The sequence below is a fragment of the Saimiri boliviensis genome, chromosome 16 (assembly GCF_048565385.1).
Source record: "Saimiri boliviensis isolate mSaiBol1 chromosome 16, mSaiBol1.pri, whole genome shotgun sequence".
NCBI lineage: Eukaryota > Metazoa > Chordata > Mammalia > Primates > Cebidae > Saimiri > Saimiri boliviensis.
In genome coordinates this window covers 83,662,539-83,679,687 of record NC_133464.1, presented here as the reverse complement: position 1 = coordinate 83,679,687, position 17,149 = coordinate 83,662,539, and the positions used below count along the sequence as shown (strand labels likewise).

At 40.4% G+C, this 17,149-nt stretch overlaps 1 protein-coding gene across 2 annotated transcripts in view; it reads right to left on the bottom strand.

Annotated features, from left to right (window-relative positions):
• Positions 1 to 17,149, bottom strand: part of CPAP (centrosome assembly and centriole elongation protein) — a 46,629-nt gene that overhangs the window by 21,807 nt on the left and 7,673 nt on the right. For both annotated transcript variants that reach the window (XM_003919743.4, XM_074387923.1), the window contains exons 2-7: positions 15,041 to 15,550; positions 14,363 to 14,486; positions 8,568 to 8,864; positions 4,329 to 4,440; positions 3,404 to 3,506; positions 1,664 to 3,278 (exon numbers count right to left, since the gene is read on the bottom strand). In XM_003919743.4, coding sequence (XP_003919792.3) covers positions 1,664 to 3,278; positions 3,404 to 3,506; positions 4,329 to 4,440; positions 8,568 to 8,864; positions 14,363 to 14,486; positions 15,041 to 15,484 — 2,695 coding nt within the window. In that variant the 5' untranslated portion in view covers positions 15,485 to 15,550. The remainder of the gene's footprint in view (positions 1 to 1,663; positions 3,279 to 3,403; positions 3,507 to 4,328; positions 4,441 to 8,567; positions 8,865 to 14,362; positions 14,487 to 15,040; positions 15,551 to 17,149) is intronic.

The following is a 17,149-nucleotide window of genomic DNA, read 5'->3' as shown; positions in this document are numbered from 1 at the left end:
ATAAATACTGAACTTTGCAAAAGGGCTTACAGCAGGAAAAACACTAGCTAGGCAGTAACACTAACAGCCAAGAATATGGCAAACATCTGTGCCATTAAAATGCATTCGAAACAATGCTTCAAATATGAAAAGGAAAAAAAATTAAACCTAACTTTCCTGAGGAAACCAGTGCAAATTTATGAAAGAATTAATCAAACTCAAAAGAGTATCGACCTGACGAGGAATCAACATGATACATAAAAAGAAATCATTCAAAACCATTTTTTAAAAGCCAATACATATAAATAGGTTAAGAACATAAGTAATCCACAAGAGATCTAACGAGCTAATCAATGCCAAAATCAAAGTTTATCCCCTACTACTTATCAAATAAATGCAAATTAAGATTTTTTTCTCTTGCCGGGCACGGTGGCTCAAGCCTGTAATCCCAGCGCTTTGGGGAGGCCGAGGTGGGTGGATCACGAGGTCGAGAGATCGAGACCATCCTGGTCAACATGGTGAAACCCCGTCTCTACTAAAAATACAAAACATTAGCTGGGCATGGTGGCGCGTGCCTGTAATCCCAGCTACTCAGGAGGCTGAGGCAGGAGAATTGCCTGAACCCAGGAGGCGGAGGTTGCGGTGAGCCGAGATCGCGCCATTGCACTCCAGCCTGGGTAACAAGAGCGAAACTCTGTCTCAAAAAAAAAAAAGATTTTTTCTCTTTATCAAATTTGCTATTTAAAATGTAAAATAGCCAGTGCTTCTGTCCTACAATTCAAACAAGCATTTTATCCATTAGCACTTTTTTAGAAAATAAATATGATCCACAAGGCTAAAGGAATGAGGCAAGTTATACTTCTCCATCATATTAAAAATACAGAGGAAAAATGATGGGAAGGAAATATCCCAAAATGGCATAGCCATTACTTTTGGGTAGCTAAGTTGTAAATATTTTTACTTCTATACTTTTTAAGCTTCCAAACTTTCTACAAAAAAAAAAGTTACTTTAAAAATCAGAATTTAAAAAAAAATCACGTTATAATTTATATTTCAAAGCGCCTATGCCATGCTAGTCAATTGGAGTTTATAATATAATGGAAAGGAATCTTTCACTGTGAGTTTAAAAAATCCATTACATCAACTGAAATACTACATCCATTAAATGGAATGAAGTAGCTATGTGTATGTGTTAGAACAAATCTTCAAAATTTATCATAAGCAAGGTGCAAGACAGTATCCAAAAAGCATTTTTTCATTTGTTTAGAAAAGTAATTATATACAAACTCACACATATGCTTTCATATGTATGGCCTCTTTAGAATACACAAATGAAATGGTAATGCTGGTACTTCTAGGAAGGGGGACTTGGACCCGGTCTGGGGAAGAAAGGAAAATTAGGAGCTTTTATGTTATCTCACTTTATTAAAAAGTAATTGACTTTAAAGTCTTCAGAAAGTCAAAACGAAGTTTAAGTTTGAAAGATCTGAAAGGACAATTCAACTGAATCTCTTATACTAGTGACTATTACATTTTACAGACACAAAATAAATCAGATTTTCTCAAATCACCCATTAATTTGACTTCTATTGAGCAATAAAGTTAGGATTTTAAGCATTCTGACAGCATTGATAAATGTTAAATTTCTCACATTCTGATACATATTTTATAAGCTCTGACTCACCAGGTGGTTTGTCTTGACTTATGTTTAACTTGGGTTCACTTCCCAAGTGGGGCTCTGACTTTGGTTTCGGTTTCAAGGCAGGAAAGAATTTCATCATCAGCTCTGACGCAGGAGGAGGACTTCTGCTCCTAGATTTGCTCAAGTCTTCTCCCTTCTTGACTGGTGCAATCTTCCTTCTCACTGTTTTGTCCAGGATGCCTACTTCATTATTTGGGTAGCACGTCTGCAGAGTCCCGTAACTAGATTCATTCCCAAGAATAACATCGTGATTACACACATTCTCCTCAAGGTCAGTCCAAGTTCTTTCATCATCAAAGTCCATTTTACTCATACTTAGGGATGAGGATCTTGAGGGCTCAGACACTTGATGTTTTATGCTTTCTATGATAGACTCATCGCTACTGTAATCTTTATCAGACAAATCCAGATCAACATCTCTCCTTTTATCTTCTTGAGTCCTGGTGTCCCTAAAAGGCCCCTTACCGTCACAGACGTGTGGGCTATCCTCTCTGCTGCTGAGGCCCCTTTCTCTATCCTCAGTCGATGGTTTCATGGTAACATCAAGCTGTTCCTCAGAGTCAGTGCTACTGTCACTGTTCATAACACCTTCATCATCACCTGCAATCCATTCAGTCTGATTTTCAGAAGTGCTCTTTTGGAAGGCTTTCCTGATTTTACAAGGCTGTTCCCTCGATTCATCAGCTGAGGACAATGAACGGTTTTGTTTGGGTGTGACCTCACACGCACGCTCCTTCTCACGTGCAGCGTGGTCCAAATCCTCACTGCGGTTACAGTGACCAACAGGACCTGCCGGATTTGTCTTCTGCGGCACAGCTTTGACAGGCGTGGAAGACATCCGGTGACCTTTGCGGATCTCTTGATCCCTTTCTAAGATTTTCAGTACAAATGAGGAATTACTAGAAAATGATATTTCATCAGCAGCTTGCTCTAAAAACAAAAATTCATCTAATTCCAAATTTTCCTTTTCCTTTTCTCGTTCCCAAGTCTCTAACGTTTTCTGAAGAGAAACGTCAAGAGAAGATTCCGAGTCTTTCACAGTCTCCCTGACACAGCTCTTAGAAGCCAGGCGGCTGGCCGGCCCTGTTGAAAGAGGACGTCTGTCTTTATCTGGTGTCTTATTCCACCCTGTACAGTCAGTATTGCAAGGTTTTGGACACTCAGGTACATTTTCTTTATTATTAGATGTAACTATTTTTTCAAATTTGATCTGGTCTCTAAACTGCCCATCACATTTCTTCCCCGTCTGTATTTTCAACCCTGATGGAGAGAGACTTTTCCTGTTATTACACGTCAGCACTTTTGGCTTCTGACTGATGGTGACAGAACCCCTCCTGGTTCTAGCTTTGTTGTCCTTTTTAAGGGTAGGGTTCTCTGCACATGGTTCTTTATTTATGAGAGCGGTTTTCCGCTGGAGTTGCTGTCTATCCATTTTAAATAGAGGCTGGTCCTCAGAAGTGCTCTGGTCAGTCACTAGTTTACTTTCTTTCCCTTTCTGAAACTTAGATTTAGCATTAGTAAATCTGGCTAAACCTTCTCCTCGTTTTAAAAATGGTTGTTTTGGTTTTGCTTTGATTGGCAATGGTCCTTCTGCTTCCTAAAATAAAAGAATATTTGAATTAATTTTGGTATGTCCAAGTCACCTGAAAGTTATTTTTAAAACAAATTAGATAAATCTCTAAAGCCTCAGAATGATTTAATCAAAAGAGCACAATTGCTAACCCTCAGCTGTTTCTGCTTCAGTTCTTGCTCTTCCAACCGAATTTGTTCTTCTAAGTAGTCTTCAAAGGTCTGTTTCCTTTCTCTCATAGCAGCTTTAATGGGCCTAATTGGAAACACAAAGTTATTTAACATGCGAATCATGGTGTGAGAATATCTGACACTTAGTGTGCCTGGTATAGAAACCTGGACTACAGGGAGAACTAACCTTTCCCCAAATCAGTGCTTCCCTCTGGGAATCTAACTAAAGCCACAATCCTTCTCCACCCCTTAAATATAAGAATATACAACACTCTTCATGTGACTTGGGAGCCCTAAGAACACTTCTGAAGTCCATCTATCCATTACAGATTAATATGTGGAATAACATATTCATCAAATAACTTTAAAATGTATTTGAAAACAAGATTACTAACTATGCATTTTTTTAAACTAAGAAAGGCCCTTAATGTGAGTAAAGCAATAATCAGAAAAGTCATTTTGTCCATATCATATTGAAAATTTTGCAATATTTTTAAAATAATCAACCTAATATTTAAAAGATAAAATACTTTAAATTTGCCATATTTTAAAATTCTGTCACTGATTATGCAATTATAAATAAGTGACACCAAATGGGAGATGCCAATACTTAATTTTCCCTTTTCTAAAAATAGGATTTAGCTATTGGAGAGAAGATTGATTTTATTGAGATGTTTCTTTTAAGTGAAAAAGCTTTGACAATACAATGTCAAAGCAGTTTAACTGACATATCTTCCCAACCTCCTTTGTTTTTCACAGTACATAATAGGTTGTATCTTTAACCTTAAAAGTATAGTCAAACAAAAACAAGAAAAGTATATGTCTTTGAAACACGGAAAGTGTTCTGTAACAAACGCCACCTATTGTACTAAATAGTCACATTTGCCACTTTCAACATGAACAATACCTTTCTTCAACATTAGCCACTTCTGAGGAATTGTCACGTTTTTTAAAGTTCTTATCATTCGCTTCTTGAATCTGTTCCGTCATTTTTTCCCAACATGATAAAATACTTTCTCCTAAGATAAAAATTAGTAACAATTTAGCTCAAGAAAAGCATATTACTGTCTTAAAACATGAGAATTTTAAAGTTACTATGCTATTTTTATTAAAAGTAATGTACATAAAAGATTTTACAACATTCAAGGAATTCTTTAATATAATTAAATAATTTGAGACCAGCCTGGCCAACATGGCAAAACCCCGTCTCTAGAAAAAAGATACAAAAATTAGCCAGGCGTGGTGGCACACACCTGTAATTACAGCTACCTGGGAGGCTGAGAGTAAGGAGAGGTTGCAGTAAGCTAAGATGGTGCACTGCACTCCAGCCTAGGTGACAGAGCAAGACCCTGTCTCAAAAATAAAAATAAAATAAAATAAAGGCACTTGACATTCTTCAAAAGGTTAATGTCATGAGAAAAAGAAATGTGGGCTTTTCCAGTGATAAAAAGACTAAAGAGTAATAAGAATCAAACATAATATATGAACTTGACTGGATATGCATAAATTTGATTGGTTCCTTTAAAAAAAAAGCACGTTTATAGACCAATAACAAGGTCTGAAGTCGAGGCAGCAATTAAGAGCCTACCACCCAAAAAAAGCCCAGGTCCAGATGGGTTCACAGCTGCATTCTACCAGACATACAAAGAAGAGCTGGTACCATTCCTTCTGAAACTATTCCAGACAATCCAAAAGGAGGGAATCTTTCCCAAATCATTTTATGAGACCAACATCATCCTGATACCAAAACCCGGCAGAGACTCAACGAGAAAAGAAAACTTCAGGCCAATATCCATGATGAATACAGATGCAAAAATCTTCAATAAAATACTGGCAAGCCGATTGCAACAGCATATCAAAAAGCTTATCCACCATGATCAAGCAGGATTCATCCCAGGTTTGCAAGGCTGGTTCAACATATGCAAGTCCATAAACTTAATTCACCACATAAACAGAACCAAAGACAAAAACCACATGATTATCTCAATTGATGCAGAGGAGGCCTTTGACAAAATTCAACAGCCCTTTATGCTAAAAACCCTCAATAAACTAGGTATTGACGGAACGTATCTCAAAACAATAAAGGCTATTTACGACAAACCAACAGCCAATATCATACTGAATGGGCAAAAACTGGAAGCATTCCCTTTGAAATCTGGCACTAGACAAGGATGCCCTCTCTCACCACTCCTATTCAATATAGTATTGGAAGTTCTAGCCAGAGCAATCAGGCAAGAAAAAGAAATAAAGGGTATTCAAATAGGAAAGGAGGAAATCAAATTGTCTCTATTTGCAGATGACATGATTGTATATGTAGAAGACCCCATTGTCTCAGCCCAAAATCTCCTGAAACTGATAAACAACTTCAGCGAAGTCTCAGGATACAAAATCAACGTGCAAAAATCACAAGCATTCCTATACACCAGTAATAGACTTCAAGAGAGCCAAATCAAGAACGAACTGCCATTCACAATGGCTACTAAGAGAATAAAATACCTAGGAATACAACTAACAAGGAACGTAAAGGACCTCTTCAAGGAGAACTACATGCCACTGCTCAACGAAATAAGGGAGGACACAAACAGATGGAGAAACATTCTATGTTCATGGTTAGGAAGAATCAACATCGTGAAAATGGCCATACTGCCCAAAGTAATTTACAAATTCAACGCTATTCCCATCAAGCTACCAATGACCTTCTTCACAGAACTGGAAAAAAACCACCTTAAACTTCATATGGAACCAAAAGAGAGCCCGCATAGCCAAGTCAATTCTAAGCAAAAAGAACAAAGTAGGAGGCATCACACTACTGGACTTCAAACTATACTACAAGGCTACAGTAATCAAAACAGCATGGTACTGGTACCAAAACAGAGATATAGACCAATGGAACAGAACAGAGCCCTCAGAGGAAATACAAGATATCTACAACCATCCGATCTTCGACAAACCTGACAAAAACAAGCAATGGGGAAAGGACTCCCTGTTCAATAAATGGTGTTGGGAAAACTGGCTAGCCATGTGCAGAAAGCAGAAACTGGACCCCTTCCTGACACCTTACACCAAAATTAACTCCAGATGGATTAAAGACTTAAACATAAGACCTAACACCATAAAAACCCTAGAAGAAAATCTAGGCAAAACCATTCAGGACATAGGCGTAGGCAAGGACTTCATGACCAAAACGCCAAAAGCAATGGCAACAAAAGCCAAAATAGACAAATGGGACCTAATCAAATTCCACAGCTTCTGCACGGCAAAAGAAACAGTCAGTACAGTGAATCGGCAACCAATAGAATGGGAAAAAATTTTTGCAGTCTACCCATCTGACAAGGGGCTGATATCCAGAATTCACAAAGAACTAAAACAGATCTACAAGAAAAAAACAAACAAGCCCATTCAAAAATGGGCAAAGGATATGAACAGACACTTTACAAAAGAAGACATACAGGAGGCCAACAAACATATGAAAAAATGCTCATATCATTGGTCATCAGAGAAATGCAAATCAAAAACACATTGAGATACCATTTCACACCAGTTAGAATGGCGATCATTAAAAAATCTGGAGACAACAGATGCTGGAGAGGATATGGAGAAATAGGAACACTTTTACACTGTTGGTGGGAGTGTAAATTAGTTCAACCATTGTGGAAGACAGTGTGGTGATTCCTCAAGGACCTAAAAATAGAAATCCCATTTGACCCAGCAATCCCATTACTGGGTATATATCCAAAGGATTATAAATCATTCTACTATAAGAACACATGCCCACGAATGTTCGTTGCAGCACTGTTTACAATAGCAAAGACCTGGAACCAACCCAAATGCCCATCAATGATAGACTGGATAGGGAAAATGTGGTACATATACACCATGGAATGTTATGCAGCCATCAAAAATGATGAGTTCGTGTCCTTTGTAGGAACATGGATGAACCTGGAAAGCATCATTCTCAGCAAACTGACACAAGAGCAGAAAATCAAACACCGCATGTTCTCACTCATAGGCGGGTGTTGAACAATGAGAACACATGGACACAGGGAGGGGAGCACTACACACTGGGGTCCGTTGGGGGGAAAAGGGGGAGGGACAGGGAGGTGGGGAGGTGGGAAGAGATAGCACGGGGAGAAATGACAGATACAAGTGAGGGAAAGGAAGGCAGCAAACCACACTGCCATGTGTGGACCTATGCAACAATCTTGCATGTCCTTCACATGTACCCCAAAACCTAAAATGCAATAAAAAAATAAAAAAATTTTTAAAAAAGCACCTTTAAAAGACATTTTGGGATAATTGGGAGAATTCCAAAATGAACCTGAATATTAAGGAATTATAATTAATTTCCTTAGATATAATAATAGCACTGTGGTTATACTTGATGCATACTGAAATATTTGGAATGAAGTAACATATACTGGTAAGTATATCAGTAATCAATGCAGTGGTCTTTCAACTTTTCTAGATGCTTGAAATTTTCCAAAATAAAAGGCTAGGGAAGCATATTGTATAAAAAGGAAGAAAAATACATTTGAGCTTTCCATACCAAGGAATTAATCCTAAATTAGGAACAAGGCATTATGGCTGGGTGCAGTGACTCAGATCTGTAATCCCAGCACTTTGGGAGGCCAAGGCAGGCAGATCACTTGAGGCCAGAAGTTTGAGATGAGCCTGGGGAACCTGGTGAAACCCCATCTCTACTAAAAATACACAAAATTATCTGGGCATGGTGGTGCGTGCCTGTAATCCCAATTACTTGGATGGCTGAGACATGAGCATCACTTGAACCCTAGAGGCAGAAGTTGCAGTGAGCTGACATCATGCCACTGTACTCCAGCCTGGGGGACACAGCAATACTCTGTCTCCAAAGAAAGCCCACAGGGGACCAAAAAAAAAAAAAAAAAAAAAAAACCACACACACAGAAAGAGCTGGCAGGGCAGCACATGCCTATAGTCCCAGCTGCTTGGGAGACTGACGGGGCGCAGATTGCTTGTGCCCAGGAGTTTGAGTCCAGCCTGAGCAGCACAGCAAGACTCCATCTCTGAAAAAATAATTTTTAAAGAAAAAACACAGAAAAGCCTTATCTTAGGACAACTTAGTAACACTATGAGTGAAGCAGAGAAGAGAGAAAGCTAAGTAGCTCACCTGTAAGATGGTTGCTGTTTTCTTCTTTTAAATTGATTTTTTCCACAGGTGCTTCTTGATACTGTGCCTCAGAAAATAAATTAGGAGAAGCACTTTTTGAAGTTAAAACAAGATCTTCATGAGCAGTTCTACAGAAGTTGCCTTGCTCATGGGATAAAATGTTGGAGGTATTTGTTTCTTCCTGGGCTGGGTCCGGGTAGATGTATGATGAGAAGCAGTGTGTGGTTCTCTCTCCGGTGGTGGCATTTCCTGGATATCTGTGCTTCTGGCTCTGATCATCAGGCAGTAAACTCAAACCTTAAATTAAGAAAGCAAAGCTGATGACTTCCTTCAACATTTTGTCTTTTCTCCCCAGGAGTGATCCCACCCCACAAAGGTTTCTCCACAGTGACAAAAGTATTTTTTCCCTTTATTCGGATGTGGTATTTAACAAAACCATGAAACTTGATTGACTGACTGACTGTTAGAGACAGTTTCACTCTGTTGCCCAGGCTGAAGTGCAGTGGTGCAATCTCAGCTCACTGCAACTTCCACCTCTCGGGTTCGAGTGATTCTCATGCTTCAGCCTCCTGAGTAGCAGGGATTACAGGTGCCCACTACCATGCCAGGGTAATTTTTTGTATTTTTAGTAGAAATGGGTTTCGCTATGTGGCCCAGGCTGGTCTCAAACTCCTGAGCTCTGGCAATCTGCCCGCTTCGGCTTCTCCAAATGCTAGAGTTAACAGGTGTGAGCCACCACGACTGGTCAAAATCATGAAACTTTTAAATTCCAAAGTGACTTTCATATAGTTTTAAATGAGAGTATATTTAGACGCTGCTTCCGTGCGGATGGCGCAGGCATGGCAGAGCTGCAGCTGCCTAACTCCTGTTCCACGGGTGAGAACATGCAGGTGTCAACTCTTCAGCCCTGCAACCAGCACATCCGACCCAGAGCACCCACACAGACAGTGATGCTAGTGACCTGAGCTGTTCCCTAGTTACCAAAAGCTGCCCTTTAGAATTTTGATTTCATTGGGCGATAGAAGCTGAATTTTCCTTTTTGTATTTTTCTCTAGTTTTTCTTTTCTTTTTTTGATATGAAGTCTCACTCACTCTGTTGCCCAGGCTGGAGTGCAGTGGCAAAATCTCAGCTCACTGCAACCACTACCTCCCGGGTTCAAGCGATTCTCCTGCCTCAGCCACCTGAGTACTTGGGACGATAGGCACATGCTACCACGCCCAGCTAATTTTTGTATTTTTAGTAGAGACGAGGTTTCACCATGTTGGCCAGGCTGGTGTTGAACTCCTGACCTAAAGTGATCCACCCGCCTCGGCCTCCCAAAGTGCTGGGATTACAGGCGTGAACCACTGTGCCTGGCCCTTTTCTCTAGTTTCTAAATTTCCTGTTATTTTTTGTCTGTTCTGCTTCCTAAGTCTCTGCTTTTGAATTAACCCATTAAACACAGAGGAAGTTCTTCTCTCCGTCTCTAAGCCACACTTCTGAAAGGGTACTGGCATGCTAGCCAGCCTGCAGCTGTGCCAGTAGGAATCCTCCTGGATTGTCTCACCTAAACATAGAAGTGAAGATACATGAGAAGTGCTTTAGATAACAGCCACTGCCACCTATCACTTATTACTGCATCCTAGCCCACCAAAAAAAAAAAAAAAAAAAAGAAAGAAAAAGAAAAAAGTCGGGCAGGGCCTCACTGAACATCAGCTTCAACCTACCTTCCTAGCAACCCCTCCCCCAATCTAAACATTTCTGACCAACAGTCATCCCACTTCAGCCTGAAGTGGTCTTTGATGAAAGTAATATCCTAAAGCACTGTTCTCAGTCTTGGGTTATCTACTAGGTCAAAATTACTTTCACAAAATATGCACTGACGGTGCAAATGCAAAATAAAAAACTTCTGGTGCCTTCTTCAAAGCAGGACAGCAGCACCCAGAGTCCCAATAGCTGTTGTTTGTCAGCACCATGCACTCATAGTTTAAAAAAAAGTTTTGGCTGGGCACAGTGGCTCATGTCTGTAATCCCATCACTTTGGGAGGTGGAGGTGGGTGGATCACAAGGTCAAGAGATCAAGCCCATCCTGGCCAACATGCTGAAACCCCATCTCTACTAAAAATACAAAAATTAGCTGGGCATATTGGCATGTGCCTGTAGTCCCAGCTACTTGGGAGGCTAGGGCAGGAGAACTGCTTGAACCCAGGAGGTGGAGGTTGCAGTGAGCCAAGATCGCGCCACTGCACTCCAGCTTGGGTGATAGAGACTGTCTTAAAAAAAAAAAAAAAAGTTTTACCTAAGAATGTCCTGGCTGGACATGGTGACATGCCTGTAATCCCAGCACTTTGTGAGGCCAAAGTAGGAGGATCGCCTGAGGCCAGGAGTTCAAGACCACCGTGAGTAACATGGTGAAACCCTGTCTCTATTAAAAATACAAAAAATTAGCCAAGTATGGTGGTGCACGCCTGTAGTTTTAGCTACTCGGGAGGCTGAGGCAGGAGAATTGCTTGAACCCAGGGGGCAGAGGTTGCAGTGAGTTGAGATTGCACCATTGCACTCCAGCCTGGGCAACAGAGTGACACTCTGTCTTAAAACAAAAGTCCTCATAAAGTAGCAAAAACTATTAATTTCACTAAATCTCGACTCTTAAGTACATGTCTTCTGAACATTCTGTGGGACAAAAGGGGAAGTATGCACAAATTGCCTCCGCTCTAAAATGGCGTTCAGGAAACCATTCAGGGAACACCATTTTTATTTGAAAGAATGAATGACAGACAAAGTATGATTATTTAAATCTGGGTATCTGGCAGGCATTTTCTCAAAAAAGAAACAAGTAAGCCAGTCACTTCAAAGAAAGTGACAATTATCTGTTGCCAATGATAAAATTTGACCTTTCTTTTTTTTTTTTTTGAGACGTAGTTTCGCTCGTTACCCAGGCTGGAGTGCAATGGCGGGATCTCGGCTCACCGCAACCTCCGCCTCCTGGGTTCAGGCAATTCTCCTGCCTTAGCCTCCTGACTAGCTGGGATTATAGGCACGCACCACCACGCCCAGCTAGTTTTTTGTATTTTTAGTAGAGACAGGGTTTCACCATGTTGACCAGGATGGTCTCGATCTCTCGACCTCGTGATCCACCCGCCTCAGCCTCCCAAAGTGCTGGGATTACAGGCTTGAGCCACCGCGCCCGGCCAAAATTTGACCTTTCAAATAAAAATTAGAATTTTGCAAAGCATGTCCACCACCATAAGCTTGAAAGCTGTATTAGCAATACTTCAAGACCGTTTAGATGTGATTGGTGGTGATATTAATGAATGCCATTTTTGATAGTTTGTATAATGAAATATGTCAACATTTTGAAGACCTACATAATTCAGTGAACCACTATTTTCCAAATGACCAGTGCACCAAAAACAAGCACCATAAAAAATTCATTCAAAATGCCAAGATATTCAATATATTTGTATTATATTTTAATATAAGAGTATAAAAAGTTCATTAAGACAGTTTTAGATTCCATACAGCAAATAACTGCTATAAAATGACCACTTGTTAAGGTGCAATACCAAAGAGTAACCACAATTATCTGAAAAAGCTATTAAAATACTCCTCTATTCCAATTATATATCCATGTGAAGCCGAAATTTTTCACATAACATAGACAGAACGCAGTAGCAGTTATGAAAATCAGCTGAGTTCTTTCAAGCCCAAATTTAAAGAGTTTCAAAAATAAAAGCACCATTGTTCTGTTATGTTTTAGAAAAGAAACATTCATTTCAAAATGTTATTTTTATAACATGTAATTGGTTTATTATCAATAGCAAATTAATTTTTAAATGTCTCAGTTTTAATTTCTTTTTTTGAGACAGGGTCTCAGTCTGCCACCCAGGCTGGAATGTACTGAATGTACTGGCACAATCTCGGCTCATTGCAATCTCCGCCTCCTGAGTTCAAGTGATTCTTGTGCCTCAGCCTCCTGGGTAGCTGGAATTACAGGAGTGTGCCACCACACCCAGCTAATTTTTTATATTTTTAGTGCAGACGAGGTTTCACCATGTTGGCCAGGCTGGTCTTGAACTCCAGACCTCAGGTGATCCACCTGCCTTGGGCTCCCAGAGTGCTGGGATTACAGGCATAGGTGTCACCATGTTGGCCAGGCTGGTCTTGAACTCCAGACGTCAGGTGATCCCCCTGCCTTGGGCTCCCAAAGTACTGGGATTACAGGCGTGAGCAACCATGTCTGGTTTGTTTGAATTTCTAATACAGTAAGTTATTGATAAACACAGCCCATATAACAAAAGTTATTTGGGGTCCTCAAAAATTTGAGAATGCTAAGGGGTCCTGAGACCAAAATATTTGAAAACCACTGCCCCAAAGCAAACTGCTCTATGACTGAATAAAGTTAGTTCTTATGCAAATAATTTTGAAATCAGCTTCCCTGTCATTCTGCCATAGTGCTGGTTCTACCTTTAAATGTATCACAGCTGTTTTTTTTTTTCTTGAGACGAGTCTCACACTGTCTCCGGGCTGGAGTGCAGTGGTACAATCTCCGCTCATTGCAACCTCTGCTTCCCAGATTCAAGCAATTCTGCCTCAGCCTCCCGAGTAGCTGGGATTACAGGTGCCTGTCACCATGCCCAGCTAATTTTTTTTTTGTATTTTTAGTAGAGATGGGGTTTCACCACATTGGCCAGGCTAGTCTTGAACTCCTGACCTTGTGATCCGACTGCCTTGGCCTCCCAAAGTGCTGGGATTACAGGTGTGAGCCACCACGCCCAGCCAACTTGCTACAATTTCTCACGACCATGCCCCACCCAACCCCTACACCCAGCCTCCCTCACTTGCCAAGTCTTTTTTTCCTTGTATTCCCAATGCCCGGCACAATCTTGGAGCAGAACAGTGCTTTCCTGAGTTGGTAAAGTATATTTCTTAAAAGTAGCACCAAGAAGCAAGCACATGGCTCCAACCTCAGTTTTTTAAACTGTGAGACACAATCCATAATAATTTTATCATTAGATGCAGCATTTAAAAAAATGATACAGAATCAGAATAAACAAGATAGAAAATGTCCTTACTACATGCCAGGAATGCCAATAAGGACTGATGACATGAAACTGCTTTGTCATTATAAGTCATGATTTTAAACATTTTTACTACTACAGAGTATGGTCAAGAAACTTTCAAATCACTGCTCCAGGTCACATTTCCAGTTTTCTTTCCTGATTAGAACACAGTGCTTTCTGTTAACTGATGGGTCACACTACCACAAGTATCTTTGGTATGGTTCTTCAGTTGAACAGAGTGGCTTCTAAATATACCTTATGACACCCAACAGTTTTCATTCATCAGGAAGGAGTTGGATACCAGTAGTAGCTCTAGGCCAAATCTGGCTTTTCTTCTACTGAATCTTTTTTAGGGGAATAGAGTCTCACTCTGTTGCCCAGGCTGGAATACAGTGGGGCCATTATAGCTCACTGCTGCAGCCTCAAACTACTGGGCTCAAACAATCCTCCCACCTCAGTCTCCAGAGTAGCTAGGACTATAAGCATGGACCACCGCACCCAGCTCATTTTTTTTTAATGAATAAACATGAATGCCTTACAGTAGGGCATGCACGCACCAGAATGCCACAGCTCCTTCTTGTTCCAGTTATATTACACCTCTACCATTTCACCTTGCCTTCCTGGCCCTTAAACAAACCGGAGTTCATAGCATATGATACAGGAAATTAGAAATAACCTATCAAACACATACTGGTCAGAAACGTATGTAACTATGTCTCACTGCACCGAGGCCCTGTGCAGGCAAAGCATACCTGGAAGTGTGCACTGCCCAGACACCATGGTGAGCAGCTTCTCTTGTTCCTCCATGAGTCTTTGTAGTTGCTCCAACTGTTGCCTTTTCAATTGTTCCTGCTTCTTCTGTTGTACTTCTTTCAGCTTTTATTTTTAATATAAAATTTATTTTATTAAATCAACTTTACATTTCTTCATGAACCCCTTGTTCCCTTAATTCCTTCCATCTCCCTCCTCCTATATTCCCTGGTAAAAAGTTTTAGAGAGGGATTCCTAGAGAGGGATTCCTAGAGAGGGATTCCTAGGTAACTAAATTGGCTACTAAAAATCTAAAACTCAAATCCTTACGAAGGAATTTATTTCAACTATCTCAACTAAGAACGCGAAAAAGCCACAGAAATCCTTTGACGGTTAAAATAGGATGGTATCAGTACATCCACTTTTCCCCCGTAATACTTGATCAAACATTTCCTACTTTTTGCCAAATGAGGTAACAACTTAAAGTTATCATAAGTGCTATAGTTATAACATATATTAAACATACTTTAATGTTTCACATTAGACAAAGGGCAAAATCTGGGATTCTGAGGATTTCAGCGTGAAGGGGAAAAAACAGGAAGACCTAGAACAGATGACTTTATTACATAAATAGAAACCTGCAACGACATAAATTCATAGTAGGCCAAATCCTATTGTACCTGCTCAAGTTTTTTAAAAAGCGGGTCTTTATAAGCCACTTCTTTGACTTCACTTGCAATATCTGGGATGAAGTCATTTTTGTTTTCTTCCTGGAGTCCAGGAGCATTGTGACATGCCACAATCTGTAGTCCCTTTTTAATGCAAGGAAAGCCTGTATGGGTTTCAGACTTATCTGACTGTGGTTTGTAAGGGCTGTTTGACTCTGACTTCTGTTCTTCATGAAGTGAATCTTCTTCACTTACAAAGGTGAAGCTATCAGAAAAATGTGTGCCTTTAATAGGAAAGCTGGCAGAAATGTCCACAGCTGTTCGCTTCTCTTCGTCTGCTTCCAAAATAGGAAATCCACGATTTAGTATGACCCCAGCCCGAGAAGGACTGGTCATCCACTGGGTTAGGAAGTTCTGCCCACTGTTTAACTCTGAGGAGGTTGACATCAGGAACATCTTAGTCCAATGACACTATTGTATTTAAACAATGCAAAAGCTAGAAGAACTGTTGACTTCCAACACCTGTACACAAAGATAGTCAACAAAATGTATTAGTTAAAGTCATTAGATGTCTTACCCAAAATAAGCCCAAACCTCAACCCAGTACAAAAATGTCCTCAATATTTCATATACAAAAGACCTTAACTAGCAAAGCAATTGGGCATTATGCTACATTTTTTAAGTCTTAAAAATAACCAAATTAAGTAGATCAAAAACATAAGATCCTTTTTGACCTAACCATTCAATTTCTAATGATTTTATGCAAGTGCTAGATTAGTTCAACTAAACTATGGAAGATAAAATACCTTTTAAGTTACTCACTTATGAAAAAAGAAAAAAAAAAAGCCACTCTCAGATATTACCACACTAAGCACTTTCCTGCTTTTGGCCCTAGTCTAACATTGCTTCTTTGTCCTACTTCTAGAACAAAAGTCGCCAGCACTGCCCATGGCTTTACCTGGCACTGTTTCACCTGTCCCTCCCTTGTCCATCTCCCTTTTAACACCTTGCCCACCAGAGAGCCCCTCATCTGTATGCCCAGGGGTAAAATAATGACATCACTCTTCTAGCACTCATCTCATTAGTGGTATTTTGCTTTTATGTTCATTACCAATCCATGGAATTCCTTGAAGATATCCATATATTCACTACTGCCAAGCACCACGCCTGGCAGATAGGAGAAATGTAATTCTTATGGCATGAGACAATAAAAATTACATTGGCTTATGCCATAACTCTGTATATCAGACTTTAAAATTGGCCAGATTCCTAGTGTAACTTTGCCACTGTGTGATAGATAAACAGAGAAGATAAGCTTTTCCTCTGTGTGTATCTGATTTGACTCAACTAACATTTATTGAGTTCTTACTCTGTGCCAGACATTGTTTTCCACTCTGGGTACACAGCAGTTCATAAATCAGAGTCTAGTGGGGAACACACACACACAAATTATACAGTATGTTAAATAGTAGCAAGTGCAAAGGGGAAAAACAAAAGCCATGTGGGAAAAGGAGGCTGCAAGTTTAGGCAGGGTCCTCATTTAGAAGGTACAATTAAGGATCAGGGGAAGGAGAAGGCGCAAGCTGTGCAGCTGTCAGGGGCAGGGTAAGACCCAGCCACCCGGCCGTTGTAACCATCTGCAGGACACTCCCACTGACACCCCATTCCTCCAGAAACCCCCAGTTCTCAAAGCCCATCACCATTACCTACCTGTTTAAACCTACTACATCACTCACCATGGGAGGGCCTGAGATCCGGAGCCAGGCTTCACCTCTCACACACTAATCCCCACACCTTATTCTGCTCCATCTCCCAAGCATCCAAGCCCCAAAACACTCACAGTCCATCATCAGCAAAATCTCCATTATCCTCAGCCTCTTCTCTGAGCACTCCCTCACGTTCCTGAGAACATTTGTTTCTATGGAACCCATACTTTAGTACCACTGAGTCTGAAGACAAAACATATATTCTTTTTCTTTTCTCCTTCAGAATACTCTCCTTTTCTAGACCATAAAGCGAAATTTTATGGCCAGGTGTGGTGGCTCATACCTGTCTGTAATCCCAGCACTTTGGGAGCATGAGGTGGGTGGATCACCTGAGGTCAGGAGTTCGAGACCAGCC